Source organism: Coregonus clupeaformis, chromosome 34 (genome assembly GCF_020615455.1).
Source record: "Coregonus clupeaformis isolate EN_2021a chromosome 34, ASM2061545v1, whole genome shotgun sequence".
Taxonomy (NCBI): Eukaryota; Metazoa; Chordata; class Actinopteri; order Salmoniformes; family Salmonidae; genus Coregonus; species Coregonus clupeaformis.
In genome coordinates this window covers 14542228-14566586 of record NC_059225.1, presented here as the reverse complement: position 1 = coordinate 14566586, position 24359 = coordinate 14542228, and the positions used below count along the sequence as shown (strand labels likewise).

General features: G+C 44.6%; 1 protein-coding gene across 5 annotated transcripts in view; it reads left to right on the top strand.

Moving 5' to 3' along the window:
* Window positions 1-17772, top strand: part of LOC121549861 (brefeldin A-inhibited guanine nucleotide-exchange protein 1) — a 113576-nt gene extending 95804 nt beyond the window's left edge. For 3 of the 5 annotated variants that reach the window (XM_041861810.2, XM_041861808.2, XM_041861806.2), the window contains 21 exons: window positions 352-517; window positions 1042-1322; window positions 1783-1941; window positions 3766-3910; window positions 5090-5180; window positions 7470-7510; window positions 7640-7809; window positions 8600-8751; window positions 9904-10076; window positions 10395-10555; window positions 11006-11136; window positions 11236-11365; window positions 11584-11719; window positions 12269-12407; window positions 12697-12769; window positions 12897-13050; window positions 13182-13321; window positions 13738-13909; window positions 14191-14329; window positions 15789-15906; window positions 16052-17772. In XM_041861810.2, the coding sequence (XP_041717744.2) occupies window positions 352-517; window positions 1042-1322; window positions 1783-1941; window positions 3766-3910; window positions 5090-5180; window positions 7470-7510; window positions 7640-7809; window positions 8600-8751; window positions 9904-10076; window positions 10395-10555; window positions 11006-11136; window positions 11236-11365; window positions 11584-11719; window positions 12269-12407; window positions 12697-12769; window positions 12897-13050; window positions 13182-13321; window positions 13738-13909; window positions 14191-14329; window positions 15789-15906; window positions 16052-16273 (3093 nt within the window). In that variant the 3' untranslated portion in view covers window positions 16274-17772. The remainder of the gene's footprint in view (window positions 1-351; window positions 518-1041; window positions 1323-1782; window positions 1942-3765; window positions 3911-5089; window positions 5181-7469; window positions 7511-7639; window positions 7810-8599; window positions 8752-9903; window positions 10077-10394; window positions 10556-11005; window positions 11137-11235; window positions 11366-11583; window positions 11720-12268; window positions 12408-12696; window positions 12770-12896; window positions 13051-13181; window positions 13322-13737; window positions 13910-14190; window positions 14330-15788; window positions 15907-16051) is intronic. The other 2 variants (XM_041861807.2, XM_041861809.2) reach the window with 2 other exon arrangements.
* Window positions 17773-24359: the final 6587 nt, after the last annotated feature.

Below are 24359 nucleotides of genomic sequence, written 5' to 3'. Positions count from 1 at the left end.
CCGGAGCCAGTTTCTGGGAAGATGAACTGACAAAAACAATCACCTCAGCTGCGTTTAGAAGACATGTATCCATGGCAGACACACAGGGAACGCAATGCTAGTTATTGCAGACAGATAAACAGACAAATAGGCAGGCACAGAGTAGACAGACAGACAGAGTAGACAGACAGACAGAGTAGACAGACAGACAGGCAGGCAGGCAGGCAGACAGACAGGCAGACAGACAGAAAGACAGACAGATAAACAAACAAATAGGCCGGCGCAGAGAGACAGACAGACAGGCATTCAGGCAGACAGACAGGCAGACAGGGTATGGTTATGGTAATACATCTCATATTTTACTTTTCAAAGGTGAAGAACAAGATGACTAAAGAGCAATACATCAAGATGAACAGAGGGATCAACGACAGCAAGGATCTACCGGAGGAATATCTGTCGGCCATCTACGACGAGATCGCAGGGAAGAAGATCGCTATGAAGGAGACCAAGGAAATTACTCTCAAATCCAACAAGCACAGTGCGTATCTCTGTCCCTCTGTGTCTGCCAGCACAAAATGTCATTACAGACTGAAATTGAGCGTGTCAAAGATGATTTTGTTCAGACGTCAAGACATGAAATGCCTATTTTGAGGTGTAATGGATCTTTCTCAAGTTATCAGCTTTAGATTTAACCGACGAGAGTCATTTTATATGATATCTTTGTGGAGATCATAGAATTCTCATCACAATCAAAGAGATATAAAGGGGATTAAGATATAGTTTGATTAGATTGTATTACTGATCGGTGGAAAAGTTTGAGATAGTGTCTGTTGTTCAATGGGGAAAGTTTCTGAGTGTATTATTTCCAGTTAGTGATGTTTATCATCTTCACGTGTTTGTGCAAGTGGCTTCCTCTCGTCTCCTCTATGATATGCACTGATCTGAAAATATAGGCAAAAGCTATATGGAGGAAGCATTTAATCTGATCCTGGATCAGGTGTAGCCAGTAAGAAGCAGAGACTGTTTGTTGATGTTTTGCCTTTACCTCTGTTCCTGGATCAGGTGTGGCCAGTGAGAAGCAGAGGCGGCTGCTGTATAACGTAGAGATGGAGCAGATGGCTAAGACAGCCAAGGCCCTGATGGAGGCTGTCAGCCACGTCCAGGCTCCCTTCACCAGCGCCACACACCTGGAGCATGTCAGACCCATGTTCAAGCTGGCCTGGACCCCGTTCCTAGCAGCCTTCAGTGTGGGCCTCCAGGACTGTGATGACACTGAGGTGGCTTTTCTCTGTCTGGAGGGAATACGCTTTGCCATCCGGATAGCCTGCATCTTTACCATACAGGTAATCTAGCTAGCACGCTAACATTGTATGTGTTCAAATGGTGTGTTTCCCAAACATTATTGTAATGTATTTATTACGTTTATTTGGCAGGGACAATGTACCACAGCACATACGTCCCAGAGTAGCTGACAGCTAATTTCCATCTGCAGTCCCCGGCAGCTGAACATATAAACATGACGACATTATGTACAAACAGACATTTAAACCCATTGATCTGGACATACAGTCACTTTACAACACAGAAATCAACACATTTCACATACGTCATATAAACAACATTGCTGTGGGACCTGATAATATTTGTAAAGCACCTATTCAAATGATTAAAATTACACATAGCCCAGTTATTACACCTATTTAGATTATACGTGTGTGTCTTAGTGTGTCTCGGCATGATCTAAAACCTTATGGAGAGAGTAATGCAGTACTGTCTCTCTCTCTCTCTCTCACACACACACAGCTGGAACGGGATGCGTATGTGCAGGCCCTGGCGCGGTTCACCCTGCTCACAGCCAGCTCTGGCATCACTGAGATGAAGCAGAAGAACATCGACACCATCAAGACCCTCATCACCGTCGCCCACACAGACGGAAACTACCTGGGCAACTCCTGGCACGAGGTCTGAACCCGCTGCCCACATTTCATCTCATTTTTCAGTCTAGTAATCATATTAGCTGCTATAGTATCACTGTCAGTATTGCTGTTCTAAGCTATATTGCATAATTTTGTCTCCATTTTGTTTATTTTGATATGGAATCTATGTGATAAATATGTTTCTCTGTCAACTAATTAAGAGTGATGAATAGATATATAAATATATCTGTGAAAATGAATGAATAACTAAGGGAATGTATGGGTGCCTATGTCCCCCACCACCCTACAGTCGTGGTCAAAGGTTTTGAGAATGACACAAGCATTGGTCTTCACAAAGTTTGCTGCTTCAGTGTTTTTAGATATTTTTGTCAGATGTTACTATGGTATACTGAAGTATAATTACAAGCATTCCATAACTGTCAAAGGCTTTTATTGACAATTACATTAAGTTTATGCAAAGAGTCAATATTTGCAGTGTTGACCCTTCTTTTTCAAGACCTCTGCAATCCGCCCTGGCATGCTGTCAATTAACTTCTGGGCCACATCCTGACTGATGGCAGCCCATTCTTGCATAATCAATGCTTGGAGTTTGTCAGAATTTGTGGGGTTTTGTTTGTCCACCGCCTCTTGAGGATTGACTACAAATTCTCAATGGGATTAAGGTCTGGGGAGTTTCCTGGCCATGGACCCAAAATGTCGATGTTTTGTTCCCCGAGCCACTTAGTTATCACTTTTGCCTTATGGCAAGGTGCTCCATCATGCTGGAAAAGGCATTGTTTGTCACCAAACTGTTCTTGGATGGTTGGGAGAAGTTGCTCTCGGAGGATGTGTTGCCATTCTTTATTCATGGATGTGTTCTTAGGCAAAATTGTGAGTGAGCCCACTCCCTTGGCTGAGAAGCAACCCCACACATGAATGGTCTCAGGATGCTTTACTGTTGGCATGACACAGGACTGATGGTAGCGCTCACCTTGTCTTCTCCGGACAAGCTTTTTTCCGGATGCCCCAAACAATTGGAAAGGGGATTCATCAGAGAAAATGACTTTACCCCAGTCCTCATCAGTCCAATCCCTGTACCTTTTGCAGAATATCAGTCTGTCCCTGATGTTTTTCCTGGAGAAAAATGGCTTCCTTGCTGCCCTTCTTGACACCATCCTCCAAAAGTCTTCGCCTCACTGTGCGTGCAGATGCACTCACACCTGCCTGCTGCCATTCCTGAGCAAGCTCTGCACTGGTGGTGCCCCGATCCCGCAGCTGAATCAACTTTAGGAGACGGTCCTGGCGCTTGCTGGACTTTCTTGGGCGCCCTGAAGCCTTCTTCACAACAATTGAACCTCTCTCCTTGAAGTTCTTGATGATCCGATAAATGGTTGATTTAGGCGCAATCTTACTAGCAGCAATATCCTTGCCTGTGAAGCCCTTTTTGTGCAAAGCAATGATGACGGCACGTGTTTCCTTGCAAGTAATCATGGTTAACAGAGGAAGAACAATGATTTCAAGCACCACCCTCCTTTTAAAGCTTCCAGTCTGTTATTCTAACTCAATCAGCATGACAGAGTGATCTCCAGCCTTGTCCTCGTCAACACTCTCACCTGTGTTAACGAGAGAATCACTGACATGATGTCAGCTGGTCCTTTTGTGGCAGGGCTGAAATGCAGTGGAAATGTTTTTTGGGGATTAAGTTCATTTTCATGGCAAAGAGGGACTTTGCAATTAATTGGAATTCATCTGATCACTCTTCATAACATTCTGGAGTATATGCAAATTGCCATCATAAAAACTGAGGCAGCAGACTTTGTGAAAATTAATATTTGTGTCATTCTCAAAACTTTTGACCACAACTGTACAGATAATGAAGTGTATCAGTCAGTTGGAGCTGGCCCAGCTGATCGGGACGGGGGTGAAGGCCAGGTACATCTCAGGGACGGTTCGGGGGAAAGAGGGCTTCATCACCAGCACCAAGGAGCAGAGCAACGACGAATACCTGGGCCTGGGTCAGTGCTTATCCCTTTAACGCATGTTTTGGTTATAAACTGGTGAAATAAATGGTAGTTAACAAGCAGGTGATGTGCTTGACTCAATAACATGCTTGGTAACATGCTTGACTCTGGAGATGCTTGGTAATATGCTTGACTCTGGAGATGCTTGGTAACATGCTTGACTCTGGAGATGCTTGGTAACATGCTTGACTCTGGAGATGCTTGGTAATATGCTTGACTCTGGAGATGCTTGGTAACATGCTTGACTCTGGAGATGCTTGGTAACATGCTTGGTAATATGCTTGACTCTGGATATGCTTGGTAATATGCTTGACTCTGGAGATGCTTGGTAATATGCTTGACTCTGGAGATGCTTGGTAATATGCTTGACTCTGGAGATGCTTGGTAATATGCTTGACTCTGGAGATGCTTGGTAATATGCTTGACTCTGGAGATGCTTGGTAACATGCTTGACTCTGGAGATGCTTGGTAACATGCTTGACTCTGGAGATGCTTGGTAATATGCTTGACTCTGGAGATGCTTGGTAATATGCTTGACTCTGGAGATGCTTGGTAACATGCTTGACTCTGGAGATGCTTGGTAACATGCTTGACTCTGGAGATGCTTGGTAATATGCTTGACTCTGGAGATGCTTGGTAACATGCTTGACTCTGGAGATGCTTGGTAACATGCTTGGTAATATGCTTGACTCTGGATATGCTTGGTAATATGCTTGACTCTGGAGATGCTTGGTAATATGCTTGACTCTGGAGATGCTTGGTAATATGCTTGACTCTGGAGATGCTTGGTAATATGCTTGACTCTGGAGATGCTTGGTAATATGCTTGACTCTGGAGATGCTTGGTAACATGCTTGACTCTGGAGATGCTTGGTAACATGCTTGACTCTGGAGATGCTTGGTAATATGCTTGACTCTGGAGATGCTTGGTAATATGCTTGACTCTGGAGATGCTTGGTAACATGCTTGACTCTGGAGATGCTTGGTAACATGCTTGACTCTGGAGATGCTTGGTAATATGCTTGACTCTGGAGATGCTTGGTAATATGCTTGACTCTGGAGATGCTTGGTAATATGCTTGACTCTGGAGATGCTTGGTAACATGCTTGACTCTGGAGATGCTTGGGAATATGCTTGATGCTGGGGATGTGACTGACTGTCCTGTGGTCCACAGCAGGTGGGACAGTAGACCGGAAGCAGATCCTCAGTATCCAGGAGTCCATAGGAGAAACCAGCTCCCAGAGTGTGGTGGTGGCTGTGGACAGGTAGTGTACTGTAGTGGTCTCTTATAGATCCTGATGTATTACCATTGACTGGTTTGGGGTCTTAACTCTGCTATTGTTCTATCATTTGAATGAATGTACTGTAAATGTTTTAAACATGATTGATTAAGATTGCACTTAACGAGCTGTATAAGGCCATAAGTAAACAGGAAAACGCTCATCCAGAGGCAGCACTCCTAGTGGCCGGGGACTTTAATGCAGGGAAACTTAAATCCGTTCTACCTAATTTCTACCAGCATGTTAAATGTGCAACCAGAGGAAAAAAAACTCTAGACCACCTTTACTCCACACACAGAGACATACAAAGCATACAAAGCTCTCCCTCGCCCTCCATTTGGCAAATCTGACCATAACTCTATCCTCCTGATTCCTGCTTATAAGCAAAAACTAATGCAGGAAGCACCAGTGACTCGGATAATAAAAAAGTGGTCAGATGACGCAGATGCTAAGCTACAGGACTGTTTTGCTAGCACAGACTGGAACATGTTCCGGGATTCTTCAGATAGCATTGAGGAGTACACCACATCAGTCACTGGCTTCATCAATAAGTGCATTGATGACGTCGTCCCCACAGTGACCGTACGTACATACCCCATCCAGAAGCCATGGATTACAGGCAACAACCGCGCTGAGCTAAAGGGTAGAGCTGCCGCTTTCAAGGAGCGGGACTCTAACCCGGACGCTTATAAGAAATCCCGCTATGCCCTCCGACGAACCATCAAACAGGCAAAGAGTCAATACAGGACTAAGATTGAATCATACTACACCGGCTCTGACGCTCGTCGGATGTGGCAGGGCTTGAAAACTATTACAGACTACAAAGGGAAGCACAGCCGTGAGCTGCCCAGTGACACAAGCCTACCAGGCGAGCTAAACCACTTCTTTGCTCGCTTCGAGGCAAGCAACACTGAAGCATGCATGAGAGCACCAGCTGTTCTGGATGACTATGTGGTCACGCTCTCCGTAGCTGATGTGAGTAAGACTGTTAAGCAGGTCAACATTCACAAGGCTGCAGGGCCAGACGGATTACCAGGACGTGTACTCCGAGCATGTGCTGACCAACTGGCAAGTATCTTCACTGACATTTTCAACATGTCCCTGACTGAGTCTGTAATACCAACATGTTTCAAGCAGACCACCATAGTCCCCGTGCCCAAGGACACTAAGATAACCTGCCTAAATGACTACCGACCCGTAGCACTGATGTCTGTAGCCATGAAGAGCTTTGAAAGGCTGGTCATGGCTCACATCAACACCATTATCCCACATTAACACCATTATCCCAGAAACCCTAGACCCACTCCAATTTGCATACCGCCCCAACAGATCCACAGATGATGCAATCTCTATTGCACTCCACACTGCCCTTTCCCACCTGGACAAGAGGAACACCTTCCTGTAGTGGAACAGGTTGAGAGCTTCAAGTTCCTTGGTGTCCACATCACCAACGAACTATCATGGTCCAAACACACCAAGACAGTCGTGAAGAGGGCACGACAAAGCCTATTCCCCCTCAGGAGACTGAAAAGATTTGGCATGGGTCCTCAGATCCTCAAAAAGTTCTACAGCTGCACCATCGAGAGCATCCTGACTGGTTGCATCACCGCCTGGTATGGCAACTGCTCGGCCTCCGACCTCAAGGCACTACAGAGGGTAGTGCATACGGCCCAGTACATCACTGGGGCCAAGCTTCCTGCCATCCAGGACCTCTATGTCAGGCGTTGTCAGAGGAAGGACCTCAAAATTGTCAAAGACTCCAGGCACCCTAGTCATAGACTGTTCTCTCTGCTACCGCACGGCAAGCGGTACCGGAGCGCCAAGTCTAGGTCCAAAATGCTTCTCAACAGCTTCTACCCCCAAGCCATAAGACTCCTGAACAGCTAATCATGGCTACCCAGACTATTTGCACTGCCCCACCACCCCCACCCCATCTTTTTACGCTGCTGCTACTCTGTTAATTATTTATGCATAGTCACTTTAACTCTACCCACATGTACATATTACCTCAACTACCTCAACTAGCCGGTGCCCCCGCACATTGACTCTGCACCGGTACCCCCCTGTATATAGCCTCCCTACTGTTATTTTATTTAACTTCTGCTCTTTTTTTCTCCACTTTTTTGTTGTTGTTTTATTTTACTTTTGTATAAAAAAAAGAAATGCATTGTTGGTTAAGGGCTGTAAGTAAGCATTTCACAGTGATGTCTACACCTGTTGTATTCGGCGCATGCGGCAAATACAATTTGATTTGATTTGATTCTGTTCTTGCAGAATATTCACAGGTTCTACCAGACTGGATGGTAATGCAATTGGTGAGTGTTCTAAATCGGAACTGAATTCAATGACAGTATCTGATTACATCCTTATCCGATGAGGATGTATTGGCATTGTGCCATGGTGGTCCCGATCGTTGACTAACGCTGGTTTCTCTGTGTTCTCAGTGGACTTTGTGCGCTGGTTGTGTGCTGTGTCTATGGATGAGCTGGCCTCGCCCACACACCCCCGCATGTTCAGCCTGCAGAAGATAGTGGAGATCTCCTACTACAACATGGGACGTATCAGACTGCAGTGGTCCAGGATCTGGGAGGTCATTGGAGACCACTTCAACAAGGTGGACATCATGGGATTTATTTCACTGCTTAAAGCAGGGGTACACAACTCTGGTTGTCAGGGTCTGCTGTTTTTCTTTTCTCTGCATTAATTGATCAATTCATGTTGTTGTTGGCTAGAGCAGTGTTTCCCAACTCCAGTCCTCCAGAACCCCCTAACAGAACACATTTTTATTGTATCCCCGGACAAGCACACCTGATTCAACTTGTCAACTGATCATCAAGCCCTAAATGAGTTGAATGAGGCGTGCTTGTCCAGGGCTACAATGAAAATGTGTACAGTTGGGGGTACTGGAGGGCCAGGGTTGGGCCACTGGGCTTGAGAGTCCACACACCTTAAGCAGGTGTTAATCAGTCTTTGTAACATTGCCCTCAGGAACACCTGGCTTAAAAAATCAAATCTAAAGGCTTTAGTATTTCACTGATTTCTGCTCCGTTTCTCGAGTGGAGCATGTCTTATTTAGCAGGGCATGTTTTTGAGTGGGGTCTAGCTTATCAGGGAGGACAGAAGTGTTAAAATAGGCTATTACCCTTACATAAAAAGATTGCAGTTTTGAAACTGCAGTAAAAGTGCTGTAACTGCAGTCAACTATGGTATTTTGGACGCAGTAATTGCAGTAAATAAAACAGTGTTATTTTGGCATCAGTATTTGCAGCATACTGCACTCTAACTGCAATCTTTTTTCATAAGGGAAATATTAGAGATGGGCGGAGATTGTAAATGTTACAGAGGATGTTCAATGTTAGTGAGTGGGGTAGAGATATTAAACTTCTCTCTGTCTATCTGTTCAGGTTGGATGCAACCCCAATGAGGACGTGGCTATCTTTGCTTTGGATTCTCTCCGGCAGCTGTCCATGAAGTTTCTAGAGAAGGGAGAGCTGGCAAACTTCAGATTCCAGAAGGACTTTCTGAGGCCTTTCGAGCACATCATGAAAAAGAACAGGTAAAGAGGATGTTGCCTTAAACTTTATTCCTGATTTGAATCCTGTGAGTGTGTTTGTGTGTACGTGTGTTAAGCATAATTGCATGAATGTGCTTGTGGTTGTGCTTGCTTGCTTAGGTACGTGCAGGGGCGCAACATTCACTGGGGAAGGGGGGATATTGCATTTTTCTCCTCCCCAGTTTTATCAGTTGTAATGTGATATAAAACCAGCCAACGGTGTGCTTTAGGACCATGTGGCCGCCTCCGAGCGGTCGGGTAGGCTGTTTGGAGTGTTTATCCGACTGGATACATTTATTTATTTATAATTATGTCCCCCCCACTTCTAAAACCAAAGTTGCGCCCCTGGGTACACGTATGGTGGTATATGTACACACAAGCTGGTTGCCTAGGCGCTTGGCTGTGGTAGTCTGGCCTCACAAGGTCTGTATTGTGTTGCACCTCTGTGGTTCACATTTCAGCACCTATCTCGCTTAGCGCTGCAGTCAGCCAGTCTCCCTGTACTCCCTTATGGAAAAAACACATGAATTTCACATGTGAACACGTGAAGTGTTCCAAACACAACATGTTTGTGATCACATGTGAAATTAATGTGATAGCATGTGACATGTAAAGCAACATGTGATAACATGACACTACACATGTGATCACATGTGAAGTGTTCCAAAAACGGGAAATCATGTGATTTGAGCACTAGAATAGCACTCTGGCAAGCTGTGACAGATACAGTTGATTCAAATTGGAGGACTCAATCTGTTTTCATTGACGTGAAGGAGAACTACCAGTCCCAAATCCAACCACTGGCTTACTGTGAGAAGAGTGTTACAGCTCAGAGGAAATGGCAGGGAGCCACGTAAAGCCATGGACGCCCCGCGGTGCTATGTGTTCATTAGACTCAGCCTGTGTGTTTGTATAGCATGTTTGTGAGTGTACTTTTGTGCAGAGGCTGGTCCTCTCTCATTCTTCAAAGCACTGAAAAAATTGGCCAGCTGTTCGCTATGACAACAGTCACCGTCGGAAACCAGCATGTCACAACATCCGAAAGGGAAGAATGAGACTGCCTGAATAAAGGGCTGTAGCATTGATGATCCTCCTCATAGACCAACTTTCTTTCACATACAGTATAACCCATATGTCCTCCTCCTGCTCCTCCAGATCTCCAACAATCAGGGACATGGTGGTGCGCTGTATAGCCCAGATGGTCAACTCACAGGCGGGAAACATCCGGTCGGGCTGGAAGAACATCTTCTCAGTGTTCCACCTGGCTGCCTCGGACCAGGACGAGAGCATCGTAGAGCTAGCATTCCAGACCACAGGGCACATCTCCAGTGAGTTACTGAGACAAACACACACACACACCTCGGGCTAAGAACTGATCTTTGATATCTGATCTGTATTATCTCTATCTTTTAAGATTTTATTTTCAATATGATGGTTTCAGTATTAGATTAATATTGAATCATCAATTTGAGGTTTAGTTTAGTATTTTTGATGACAGGGCCATGGAATGTAATTCTGATTGACAGATCAGTTAACTTTAGTCATCAGATTTCAATTTGATCCATTTCCTCTGATCTTCTTACATTTTAGTCATTTAGCAGACTCTCTTATCCAGAGCGACTTAGTTTTTTCTTCTCTTCTCTCAGCGAATGTATTTGAGAAGCACTTCCCAGCCACCATAGACTCCTTCCAGGATGCAGTCAAGTGTCTATCTGAGTTCGCCTGCAACGCCTCCTTCCCCGACACCAGCATGGAGGCCATCCGCCTCATCCGACACTGCGCCAAATACGTCTCTGACAGGCCCCAGGTCAGTTACAAACACACCCTGGACTGGGTTTATTACCAGGTCTCATAGTTAAGAGCTGAACCCAAATCAGTCATCGCTGAACATCAAATGGTACTGCCCACAGTTGTTCATGTTAGACCATGACTGGTCCCCAAACATTCATATTTTTCTTGTGACTGGTGCTTACTGCCAGTGCTTTTCCTCAAGGTCTCGTCCCTGTACTCTCCAGCCCCACTGCCTGCTTTCTATTTGTTTGTGTGGGGGTGGATGAGAGGAGGGGGTTAGGTGTGTGTGTGTGTGTGTGTGTGTGGCGCGAGATGAGTGGCCGCATGGGCAGCAGGGCAAATTCAGGGAAAGCTTCCAGTGAACCGTACATACGGCTTAGACCGTTAAAATGTTAGTTTGTTGGCGCTTGTCCGTGTATCACACATCAGGACATGGTGGTAAACGATCCTGTTTTCTCTCTGGCAGGCGTTCAAAGACTACACCAGCGATGACATGAATGTAGCCCCAGAGGACCGGGTGTGGGTGAGGGGGTGGTTCCCCATCCTCTTTGAGCTGTCCTGCATCATCAACAGGTGTAAACTGGACGTCAGGACCAGGTGAGAAGAGTTTCAGTCCTGTGCCATCCTAGATGGGAATATTAAGTCTGAACTGATGGTTTGGGTGTACTGTTCAGTAAAAGTGTGTGTGTGTGTCAGGGGTCTGACGGTGATGTTTGAGGTGATGAAGACCTATGGACACACCTTCGAGAAACACTGGTGGCAGGATCTGTTCAGAATCGTCTTCAGGATCTTTGACAACATGAAGCTACCTGAGCAACAAACTGAGGCAAGTTTCCACATCCCAAACACCCATTCACCAAAGACCCAGCTTTATCTCACGTGTAACCAACGCCTATTTCTATATGTACACCATTGGTTCCACAATTTACAGCACCAATCCATGTGTTCAACTAGTATCCAGTACCAACTGCTACAATGACTAGATGATGCCCAGAGGCACTGGTGTAACCGTGGTAACCCTTCTGTGTTGTTTTGGTCTGCCAGAAAGCAGAGTGGATGACGACGACCTGTAACCACGCACTTTACGCCATCTCTGACGTGTTCACGCAGTACTTTGAGTCGCTCAGTGACGTCCTGCTGGATGACATCCTGGCCCAGCTGTACTGGTGTGTTCAGCAAGGTGAGGAATGACAGCCACCTTCAGTCCTAGGCTTATACTGAGTACACCTCAATCCAGTGGAGGCTGCCGAGGGGAGGACGGCTCATAATAATGTCTGGAACGGAGCAAATGGAATGGCATCAAACACCTGGAAACCATGTGTTTTGTGTATTTGATACCATTCCACTGATTCCGCTCCATTCATTACCATGAGCCCGTCCTCCCCAATTAAGGTGCCACCAACCTTCTGTGCCTCAATCCCTCTTATGCATATTTCCTATTTTTTCTTTAAGGAGTGGGGCATTTTTTGGTTTATTGGATAGGACGGAGGTAGAGAGGATAGAGGAGTGTAGTGAAATAGCAGTAGGATGGATTGGAACCCATGTTGCAGCAGAATATGTGATCCAGAGGCTTATGGACTGCTAAACCACCGTAGCACACTTCCTCTTATTTTCAATCCCCTCTCTGCTCCCGTTCTCCTCCTCTCTCCACATTAATAGACTCTTCTTTCTCTCTCCCTCACTTATTCTCTCCTCTCTCTCTTCTTCCCTCCTCTCCCTCTCGGCCTAGATAATGAGCAGTTGGCCCGGTCAGGCACAAACTGTCTGGAGAATGTGGTCATCCTGAATGGAGAGAAGTTTACTCCGGAGACCTGGGACAAGACCTGTAACTGCATGCTGGACATCTTCAAGACCACCATCCCACACGCGTAAGCTACTGATGCAGGCTTTATTCATATCGCTGAGATTCAGCTGTGAATATTGTCCGTGATGATTGTGTTATTGCTGACCATAGTGATGTAAACATGGAGCGCACTGAGATCATATGAAGAAACATCCAATAAGAAGGGATGGGAGAGGAGGTATTGAATGGACCTGGTCACTTCTGCCATTGTTTAGTTAATAGAGTGATATCTGACTGTCTGTGTATGGTATAACACTGTCATGCTGTGTAGAAGTAGAGTAACACTGTCCTGTCCCATATTGTTCCTCTGTCAGGCTGTTGACATGGAGACCGGCAGGAGCAGAGGGAGATCCCATGTCACCACAGGACGTATCAGACAAACAGCTGGTATGGTTCAAACCCTGACTGTACTGTAGGTCTTCCATTCAGTCTGCTATCTTATGCCTGATTAGACCGTACAACAACATGACCCAGAACCATGCAGACAAAATAACTTCTCCCCATGTGCCCTCAGGACTCAATTTCCCAGAAGTCAGTGGACATCCAGTCCCATTCCGAAGACCCGCATTCCATCAACAGTGCAGAGAGGGTTGCCATGGAGACCCGGCGGCAGAGTCAGTACAGCGTAGGCATGTATGAGGACGGCCCCAGAAACAGGACCCCAACAAGTTACTGTCTCTCTCACTTTTACCACTTTTACGCCTTGTACCACTTGAGTGTTTTTCAACCTTATACTCATTGTGTGTGTGTGTGTGTGTGTGTGTGTGTGTGTGTGCACGCTCGTGTGTGTGTTCCACAGAGATCCAGGAGCAGAGGTTATTTTCAGCCCTGCTCATTAAGTGTGTGGTGCAGTTGGAGCTGATCCAGACCATAGACAACATGGTCTTCTTCCCTGCAACCAGTAGGAAGGAGGATGCTGAGAACCTGGCTGCTGCACAGGTAACGTCTCACTCCCACCCCTACGTGGAGGATGAGATTTATCACTGGTTCAGAACTTTGGGGAAGGACACATTTAATTTTTAGTAGTTTGGCTGGATGGACTGATCATTGAAAATATTAAATGTATCTACTGCAGCGTTTCCCAAACTCGGTCCCAAGGGGTGCACGTTTAGGTTGTTGTCCTAGCACTACACAGCTGATTCAAATAATGAACTAATCATCAAGCTTTGATTATTTGAATCGTGTTAGGGCAAAAACCAAAACGTGCAGCCCTTGGGGTCCCCAGGACCAAGTTTGGGAAATGCTGATCTACTGTATGTTCTTATTATAGTAGATGTTAGGGAAGGAGGAAAGCATTATCATTGACAACAAAGATGTGAGAAGGCTCTGTATGTGTGTGTGTTGGTCCTCTCCAGAGAGATGCTCTGGACACAGCAGATGTACTTGTGGAGACCCAGGACCAGGGAATGTACCGCTACCTGACCTCAGAACAGCTGTTCAAGCTGCTAGACTGCCTGCTGGAGTCCCACCGCTTCGCCAAAGCCTTCAACGCCAACAATGAGCAGAGGACCACTCTCTGGAAGGCAGGTGGGTCACTACACCAGAACAGAGGCGGCTATACCAGCGTCCATCTGTGGCTCTGCAGTGCACCACCCAAGGAATCTGCTTGAATGACATGATGTAGAAGAGTGAAGTTATGAGTCTCAAATGGAACTCTTTGAACAATTGGAACAATGGCCCCCGTTTGTACTCCCTAATGTTGATTGGCCTCTCTGTGGCTGTAACGGGCAGTAACCTTTCTCTTTCTCTCTCTCTCTCTCTGTCTCTCTGTCTCTCTGTCTCTCTGTCTCTGTGTCTGTCTGTTCCAGGTTTTAAAGGGAAGTCGAAGCCCAATCTGCTGAAGCAGGAGACCAGCAGTCTGGCGTGTGGCCTGAGGATCCTGTTCCGGATGTACGCTGACGACAGCCGTCAGACTGCCTCGGAGGAGGTCCAGAGACGGCTGCTCAAGTAAGGAAGGACCGCCACGCCCCACCACCATATCACTGAATGGAGGCTGTCAAACTATACAAATGCCCTCTGCAGTTCTGTTCTGCTGCTTCCTGTTGTGTTCTGCTCCTTTCACCATGTCACGACAATCCCTAATCATCCTCTCACTGCACACACAACCCTGTAATGGTAGTCAATGGTAGTCACATATGTCTGAAGGATGCCCAGAATGTGCTCTCGATTTTCACAAAATATTTTATAACTAATTTGCTGCTTTGTTGTGGATGGAACTCTCTGCAAACGTTACTTTTATTGAAATCCTATAAATGGAACATCTGGATTTAAGAACCAGGCAGGCAGCAATCTACCAGAACAAACAACTTTCATTATTTTTCATGAAGGGGAGCAAGGGCATGTCAGACGCCTTCTATTTCTGAAGGGCTGCTGGGAGAGGGCAGGGTTTCATCAGTCCATGTAATTAGAGGGGAGCAGGATTTATTGGGGACACACACACACACACTTCTCGATACGACACCGGTGATCTGTCCTGACCCTGATCACCGCTGTCTGAGAGACTGAGACAGTCACGCCTCTGTTTATGCCAACTAGGGAATAGAGGAGTCACAGTCGCTGACGCAAAATGTAATTATCCACCAAAGCGGGAGGGGAATCAAAATAAATTGGTCCTGAAAGAGAATGATTGAGTCAGATTGTGTTGATGTCGCTGTATCGCCAACAGTCGATGACTCCCACTCTCTCCACTCATTTAGAGCGCCCGTCTAAATGTGACAGATATCTGAAATGGTCTGGAATGGATAGTGGGTATTGTATATGGATCCACAAACAGACAGGATGCCGCTGTTATTACTGAGTCAACACAGTTGTCATCGCCTTGTCTCTAATTAGAGTATCACAAAGTAGCTATCATCTTGTCTCTTTCAGATTTACTTTGTATTGAAGGCAGTGTCTAGGTTAGCAGAAAACTCTTAGGTTGTCGGTCTCTATGTGCATTTGTGTGTGTGTGTGTGAGAGAGAGAACTGAATTGCACTGTCATAAAGATGTGCAACAAACTCACACACACCACACAAGCATAGCATAGCATGCTAGAAGAGAGGGCAGCAGTTATGCAGGGTTGATTATGGCAGTGTTCTTAAGAGAACTAAGCAGATTTGGGAGGTGATTAGGTCATGGAGAGTAGGGGAACTGTGAAGATGTAAAGAGAGGAGGTGATGGGGAGGGATGAAGGGCTGGTAGATGGCGGTTCTGAGGAAAGGTCCAGGGTGAGGGCTAGAGGGCAATGCTGAGGTCACGGCTGCTCCTCTCCCTGTGGCTGGTCAACTCGGCAAATCATTTCATGTTGGCAGTGAAATTAGTCTTGGTGCTAATTAATTAGTGATCACATCTTAATTCTGTGTCACTGAACAGTTTTCATATGGCTAATGAGTCACTTTATCATGATATCTCCCTTTTTCCCTCTAGTGTGTGCAGTGAGGCAGTAGCCTACTTCCTGACTCTAACATCAGAGAGCCACAGAGAATCCTGGACCAACCTGCTCCTCCTCTTCCTCACCAAGGTCCTGAAGATCAGTGACGACAGGGTAAGGATCTCAACCATTAACAACATTGACAGGCCATTGATTTGGTCAAGTCATTGTCAGTGACATGTTCAAGGAGCCCTAACCCCGTCTTCGTATGGATATCAATCTGTATGAAGATGTTTTATGTCTCTCTTTTGGTCCCCAGTTCAAGGCCCATGCGTCCAGGTACTACCCTCTGCTGTGTGAGATCATGCAGGTTGATCTTATCCCAGAACTGCGGTCCGTACTGCGGAAGTTCTACCTACGCATCGGGTTCGTGTTCCAGATCGCCCAGCTACCTGACACATCCCAGCCAGAACAGGAACCAGAACCAGGGCTTGAAGTGGAGGTGGAGAGAGGGAAGGTGGCTGGAGAGCAAGCCCAGTGATGTTGCACTTGTAGCGGGCTGGCACCGAGACCTCTGTATAAGGAAGCCTGGAACTCTGGAAGTCCTCCTCCCCTCTTGCCTTGGGTTTGTCTACAAACCATTTAGGACTATGGTCTCCCATCCCCCAGGGTACTACGAGGGGTGCATCTGACCAGACTTCACCCCCTCTGGATTTGGCAGTTACCCAGAATCCCCCACTAACAGTACAGGAAACTTCCAGGGATCTCTACTGTGAACCTGACTGGTCATGTGGCAGGAAATGACCCCTCTCTCATTTCAGAGTAGGTTGAAGTTGCCCCTAGAAGTTGATCGAAGGCCAGTTTTTGCATCCCCTTATGGTTAAGGTTAGGATATTGGGAGGTCAAGCTGATCTTAGATCCTATGGGCAACTTCTACCCGAAGCCCCTCATATCACTGGAAGAATGGCTTGGCATTGTATGAAGATCTGATTCTCCAATTATACTGACGACTGCAGAATAACTGTGATTATACAATTAGCCTACCCACCTTTGACTCAGAAGAGTCAAATATATTTCAAAAGGTACTGCTTCTTGAAATGACTGTATCCTTAAAAGCTACTCTTGAGAATGAAATGGCTACAATGCAAATTACGAATATTCAGTAATATGAAACATGACATTTCTTACTCAATAATAATTCTGATATTTTCCTGGCTGCACCACTGATGGCTAACGTTAGCACCAATAGCCCTGTGGATGAAAAATGAACTACAGAAATGCCGCTTTGTAATGTAATCTCATAACACTGGATTTTATTAGGTTTTATTTTTCTCTGGATTCTGCTGCACTTGATTTCTTTACTGAATGCACTCGATTTCTGCTTTTGTGATTATTTATTTTGACTGAACCATCTGTCCTGCAGTTTGTCCTATGTGAGATTTGTAATTGAACGACGACGCGACAAAGTTAAGGGTTAAATTATTCCATTTGCTATGTTCTGAGACTAACTGATAGTCGATAACTGGGGCTCCTCCTAAAACTGGAAAAAAAGAGAGCAACTAGGGGGCCCTGTTCAGGAGGTTCCAACGTTCAGATAGAAATGTATTGTGTAGATATGATTCTGTCATGTACTACAATGAATTAATAGATCTATATACAACATTTCTATCTGCAATGCTTCTGAATAGGCCCCTGGTGTGCGCTGCTTCTGAATCACTGGTCTGTTTCCATGTTTCAAGTTAGTTTTCACTCTGTGTACAAATTTGAATAAATTAATAATATATTTAATTTCCTTTTTCTTTCGTTTGGGGACATGCTGTATGTATAGAGTAAATGAAGAATAATGTTAACTGTGCTTTAAAAGAAGACTTGTGGATGGGATGCAATCCTGGCTCACGGATGTAGAAAACAAAATGTATATGGTACAGCAATGTAAAGTTTTCTATGTTGAAAAAAGATTTCTGTACAAGTTCCTGTACAAAACTGGTCATCATCCGACATTTTAATCAGGTTATAAGTCAATAAAGTTTTTGAACTTGATCTGTTTGGCCATTTTGATTTGATTGGACTATATGGGTCGTTCCACCAATTCCATGCCTTTTTGAGAAGTGTAACTTGGTCCCCCCCCCCAAAAAAAAAAAAAAATCCACCAAATGTTTACATTCTGTCAGAGGACATGTTCAACTTCATAAAAAAAGTGTTCTCATCTCAAGGTTAAATAAAAAAGTTACAAGGGTAACTGCATATTAATTTGCTGAGTCCTGAGTGGCGCAGTGGTCTAAGGCACTGCATCGCAGTGCTAACTGTGCCACTAGAGATCCTGGTTCGAATCCAGGCTCTGTCGCAGCCGGCCGCGACCGGGAGACTCATGGGCACAATTGGCCCAGCGTCGTCCAGGGTAGGGGAGGGAATGGCCAGCAGGGATGTAGCTCAGTTGATAGAGCATGGCGTTTGCAATGCCAGGGTTGTGGGTTCGATTCCCACGGGGGGCCAGTATAAAAATATATATATATATATATATGTATTCACTAACTGTAAGTCGCTCTGGATAAGAGCGTCTGCTAAATGACTAAAAAAATAAAAAAATAAAAAATATTAAGTGCCAAATAAAGTAACAGGGTTGATTTCATCTTCAAACTGGCATTCTCAATGATTTTAAATGCTTTATCCATGTGTGGTTGTATTGTTTTAAATTGTCTAATCTTAATCAGCCATAAATCCCCTCGTGACCAGGGGAATGGAATCTTGTGTACAACAGGGAGTGGCAATTGAATGCAAGCTTCACAAAAACATGAACTTGCTAAAACATTTCTAGCCTGTCTATGGGTAACAGGGTTGATGAGTTATGCGTGACCCGCTCAGTTTTCTACCACAAAACACCAGAAAATAGTAAAAAGAGTCTTAACCAGCTTTTACACTATGATTTGACTAGATGTTCAATGTCGCTTTTGAAAACAATAGTTTCACCATATTAAAACAAGAGTTCGGTTCACGTAATAGGGTTGACCTTAAAATGAGGGACAGATGTATGATGGAGAAATCTTGGGATTAAGTGGGTTAATCTTCCTAGAAGTGACATAGGGTTGATGGAGGGACATGTCAATATGCTGAATTTATTACAGATTTATTGAATTCTCCATGTTGTCTATATTAAAGGGCACTTGATTTAATATAACAGGCTTTTAAAATTCAATATTGCTGCACAATTTCTACTTATACACTTGAAGTCGGAAGTTTACATTCACTTAGGTTGGAGTCATTAAAACTAGTTTCTGGTTAACAAACTATAGTTTTGGCAAGTCGGTTAGGACATCTACTTTGTGCATGACAAGTAATTTTTCCAACAATTGTTTACAGACAGATTATTTCACTTATAATTAACTGTATCACAATTCCAGTGGGTCAGAAGTTTACATACACTAAGTTGAATGTGCCTTTAAACAGCTTAGAAAATTCCAGAAAATGTCATGGCTTTAGAAGCTTCTGCTAGGCTAATTGACATAATTTGAGTCAATTGGAGGTGTACCTGTGGATGTATTTCAAGGCCTACCTTCAAACTCAGTGCCTCTTTGCTTGACATCATGGGAAAATCAAAAGAAATCAGCCAAAAAATTGTAGACCTCCAAGTCTGGTTCATCCTTGGGAGCAATTTCCAAACACCTGAAGGTACCACGTTCATCTGTACAAACAATAAACACCATGGGACTACGCAGCCGTCATACCGCTCAGGAAGGAGACGCGTTCTGTCTCCTAGAGGTGAACGTACTTTGGTTCGAAAAGTGCAAATAAATCCCAGAACAACAGCAAAGTACCTTGTGAAGATGCTGGAGGAAACCGGTCCAAAAGTATCTATATCCACAGTAAAACAAGTTTTATATCGACAACCTGAAAGGCCACTCAGCAAGGAAGAAGCCGCTGCTCCAAAACCACCATAAAAAAGCCAGACTACAGTTTGCAACTGCACATGGGGACAAAGATTGTACTTTTTGGAGAAATGTCCTCTGGTCTGATGAAACAAAAATAGAACTGTTTGGCCATAATGACCATCGTTATGTTTGGAGGAAAAAGGGGAATGCTTGCAAGCCGAAGAACACCATCCCAACCGTGAAGCACGGGGGTGGCAGCATCATGCTGTGGGGGTGCTTTGCTGAGGGAGGGACTGGTGCACTTCACAAAATTGATGGCATCATGAGGAAGGAAAATTGTGGTTATATTGAAGCAACATCTCAAGACATCAGTGGGTCTTCCAAATGGACAATGACCCCAAGCATACTTCCAAAGTTGTGGCAAAATGGCTTAAGGACAACAAAGTCAAGGTATTGGAGTGGCCATCACAAAGCCCTGACCTCAATCCTATAGAACATTTGTGGGCAGAACTGAAAAAGCGTGTGCGAGCAAGGAGGCCTACAAACCTGACTCAGTTACACCAGCTCTGTCAGGAGGAATGGGCCAAAATTCACCCAACTTATTGTGTAAAGCTTGTGGAAGGCTACCCGAAACATTTGACCCAAGTTAAACAATTTAAAGGCAATGCTACCAAATACTAACTGAGTGTATGCAAACTTCTGACCCACTGGGAATGTGATGAAAGAAATAAAAGCTGAAAGAAATAATTCTCTACTATTATTCTGACATTTCACATTCTTAAAATAAAGTGGTGATCCTAACTGACCTAAGACAGGGAATTGTTACTAGGATTAAATGTCAGGAATTGTGAAAAACTGAGTTTAAATGTATTTGGCTAAGGTGTATGTAAACTTCCGACTTCAACTGTAATATCAAAGGGATGCACGCAAAAGGCACTCTTCGTGGAACGACCCATATGAGTCTGCCTCAAGAGGAAAGGATTGAGCTCCAAGGACCAGCCTGGACAAAGGCAAGATTATTAAAATAATTTATTTTTAAAACCCCAAATCTTTCTATATATTATCACATCTTTACTTGATACATACAAACATTAACATCAGATTGACATTTCACGTTTTAAATATACATTCATTCTGCCAAACTACAGTCGTGGTCAAAGGTTTTGAGAATGACTAATTTTCAAAGTCTGCTGCCTCAGTTTTGATGATGCCAATTTGCATATACTCCAGAATGTCATGAAGAGTGATCAGATGAACTGCAATTAATTGCAAAGTCCCTCTTTGCCATGAAAATCAACTTAATCCCAAAAAAACATTTCCACTGCATTTTAGCCCTGCCACAAAAGGACCAGCTGACATCATGTCAGTGATTCTCTCGTTAACAGAGGTGAGAGTGTTGACGAGGACAAGGCTGGAGATCACTCTGTCATGCTGTTAGAATAACAGACTGGAAGCTTTAAAAGGAGGGTGGTGCTTGAAATCATTGTTCTTCCTCTGTTAACCATGGTTACCTGGAAGGAAACACGTGCCGTCATCATTGCTTTGCACAAAAAGGGCTTCACAAGCAAGGATATTGCTCCTAAATCAACCATTTATCGGATCATCAAGAACTTCAAGGAGAGAGGTTCAATTGTTGTGAAGAAGGCGTCAGGGCACCCAAGAAAGTGCCAGGACCGTCTCCTAAAGTTGATTCAGCTGCGGGATCGGGGCACCACCAGTGCAGAGCTTGCTCAGGAATGGCAGCAGGCAGGTGTGAGTGCATCTGCACGCACAGTGAGGCAAAGACTTTTGGAGGATGGCCTGGTGTCAAGAAGGGCAGCAAAGATGCCACTTCTCTCCAGGAAAAAGATCAGGGACAGACTGATATTCTGCAAAAGGTCCAGGGATTGGACTGCTGAGGACTGGGGTAAAGTCATTTTCTCTGATGAATCCCCTTTCCGATTGTTTGGGGCATCCAGAAAACACCTTGTCCGGAGAAGACAAGATGAGCGCTACCATCAGTCCTGTGTCATGCCAACAGTAAAGCATCCTGAGACCATTCATGTGTGGGGTTGCTTCTCAGCCAAGGGAGTGGGCTCACTCACAATTTTGCCTAAGAACACAGCCATGAATAAAGAATGGTACCAACACATCCTTGAGAGCAACTTCTCCCAACCATCCAAGAACAGTTTGGTGACGACCAATGCCTTTTCCAGCATGATGGAGCACCTTGCCATAAAGCAAAAGTGATAACCAAGTGGCTCGGGGAACAGAACATCGACATTTTGGGTCCATGGCCAGGAAACTCCCCAGACCTTAATCCCATTGAGAACTTGTGGTCGATCCTCAAGAGGCGGGTGGACAAACAAAACCCCACAAATTCTGACAAACTCCAAGCATTGATTATGCAAGAATGGGCTGCCATCAGTCAGGATGTGGCCCAGAAGTTAATTGACAGCATGCCAGGGCGGATTGCAGAGGTCTTGAAAAAGAAGGGTCAACACTGCAAATATTGACTCTTTGCATAAACGTATTGTAATTGTCAATAAAAGCCTTTGACACTTATGCAATGCTTGTAATTATACTTCAGTATACCATAGTAACATCTGACAAAAATCTCTCATTACACTGAAGCAACAAACTTTGTGAAGACCAATACTTGTGTAATTCTCAAAACTTTTGACCACGACAGTACATTCAAAAGATTAGCATAGTCACTTACATCAGCAGACCAGACCAGACCATTTACATTTAAGTAATTTAGCAGACGCTCTTATCCAGAGCGACTTACAGTTAGTGAGTGCATACATTTTTCATACTGGCCCCCTGTGGGAATCAAACCCACAACCCTGGCATTGCAAACGTCATGCTCTACCAACTGAGCTACAGGAGGCACCAGAGCCTATCCTTCAACCATACCGTAGCCCTACTCCTGTAGCGCTGAGTGGTGCAGCTCAGGACCCAGTGCTGTAATTCTTCAGTCTACTGGCTTCGCTCTGAGCAGAGCAGACACTCACTGATGCTGTCCTGCTCCTCCTCACTACATAGAGCCGTTGTAGCCGGAATACCAGTCTCTTTAGCTAGAGGATTCCCGTTTATTTCATTTTTATCACCAGCCAATGTGATCACATCACACCAGAGAAGAAGCTGTCGACATTCAAACTTCCCCAGCAGTTCATTGTGAATGCTGTAGCCTATTTCATATCCAGCAAGCAAGAGCAAGGCGCTTCTTTCCTCAAATAAATATATATATATATATATATATATATATATAACCAGTTAAAAGTTTGGACACACCTACTCATTCAAGGGTTTTTCTTTGTTTTTTAAATGTTCTACATTGTAGAATAATAGTGAAGACATCAAAACTATGAATAACACATGGAATCATGTAGTAACCAAAGTGTTAAACAAATCAAAATATATTTTATATTTGAGATTCTTCAAATAGCCACCCTTTGCCTTGATGACAGCTTTGCACGCTCTTGGCATTCTCTCAACCAACTTCACCTGAAATGCTTTTCCAACAGTCTTGCACATATGCTTAGCACTTGTTGGCTGCTTTTCCTTCACTCTGCCGTCCGACTCATCCCAAACCATCTCAATTGGGTTGAGGTCAGGGGATTGTGGAGGCCAGGTCATCTGATGCAACACTCCATCACTCTCCTTCTTGGTAAAATTGCCCTTACACATGATAGTCCCACTAAGCCCAAACCAGATGGGATGGCGTATCGCTGCAGAATGCTGTGGTAGCCATGCTGGTTAAGTGTGCCTTGAATTCTAAATAAATCACAGACAGTGTCACCAGCAAAGCACCCCCACACCATAACACCTCCTCCTCCATGCTTTACGGTGGGCACTACACATGCAGAGATCATCCGTTCACCCACACTGCGTCTCACAAACACACGGCGGTTGGAACCAAATATCTCCAATTTGGACTCCAGACCAAAGGACACATTTCCACCGGTCTAATGTCCATTGCTCGTGTTTCTTGGCCCAAGCAGGTCTCTTCTTATTATTAGTGTCGTTTAGTAGTGGTTTCTTTGCAGCAATTCGACCATGAAGGCCTGATTCACACAGTCCCCTCTGAACAGTTGATGTGATGTGTCTGTGACTTGAACTCTGTGAAGCATTTATTTGGGCTACAATTTCTGAGGCTGGTAACTCTAATGAACTTATCCTCTGCAGCAGAGGTAACTCTGGGTATTCCATTCCTGTGGTGGTCCTCATGAGAGCCAGTTTCATCATAGCACTTGATGGTTTTTGCGACTGCACTTGAAGAAACTTTCAAAGCTCTTGAACTGTTCCGTATTGACTGACCTTCATGTCTTAAAGTAACGATGGACTGTTGTTTCTCTTTGCTTATTTGAGCTGTTCTTGCCATAATATGGACTTGGTCCCCCCCACCTTGTCACAACACAACTGATTGGCTCAAACACATTAAGGAAAGAACTTCCACAAATTAACAAGGCACACCTGTTAATTGAAATGCATTCCAGGTGCTACCTCATGAAGCTGGTTGAGAGAATGCCAAGAGTGTGCAAAGCTGTCATCAAGGCAAAGGGTGGCTATTTGAAGAATCTGAAATATAAAATATATTTAGATTTGTTTAACACTTTTTTGGTTACTACATGATTCCATATGTGTTATTTCATAGTTTTGAAGTCTTCACTATTATTCTACAATGTAAAAAATAGTAAAAATTAAGAAAAACCCTTGAATGAGTGAGTAGGTGTGTCCAAACCTTTGACTGGAAAAATGGCATTCTCCCATCCAGCT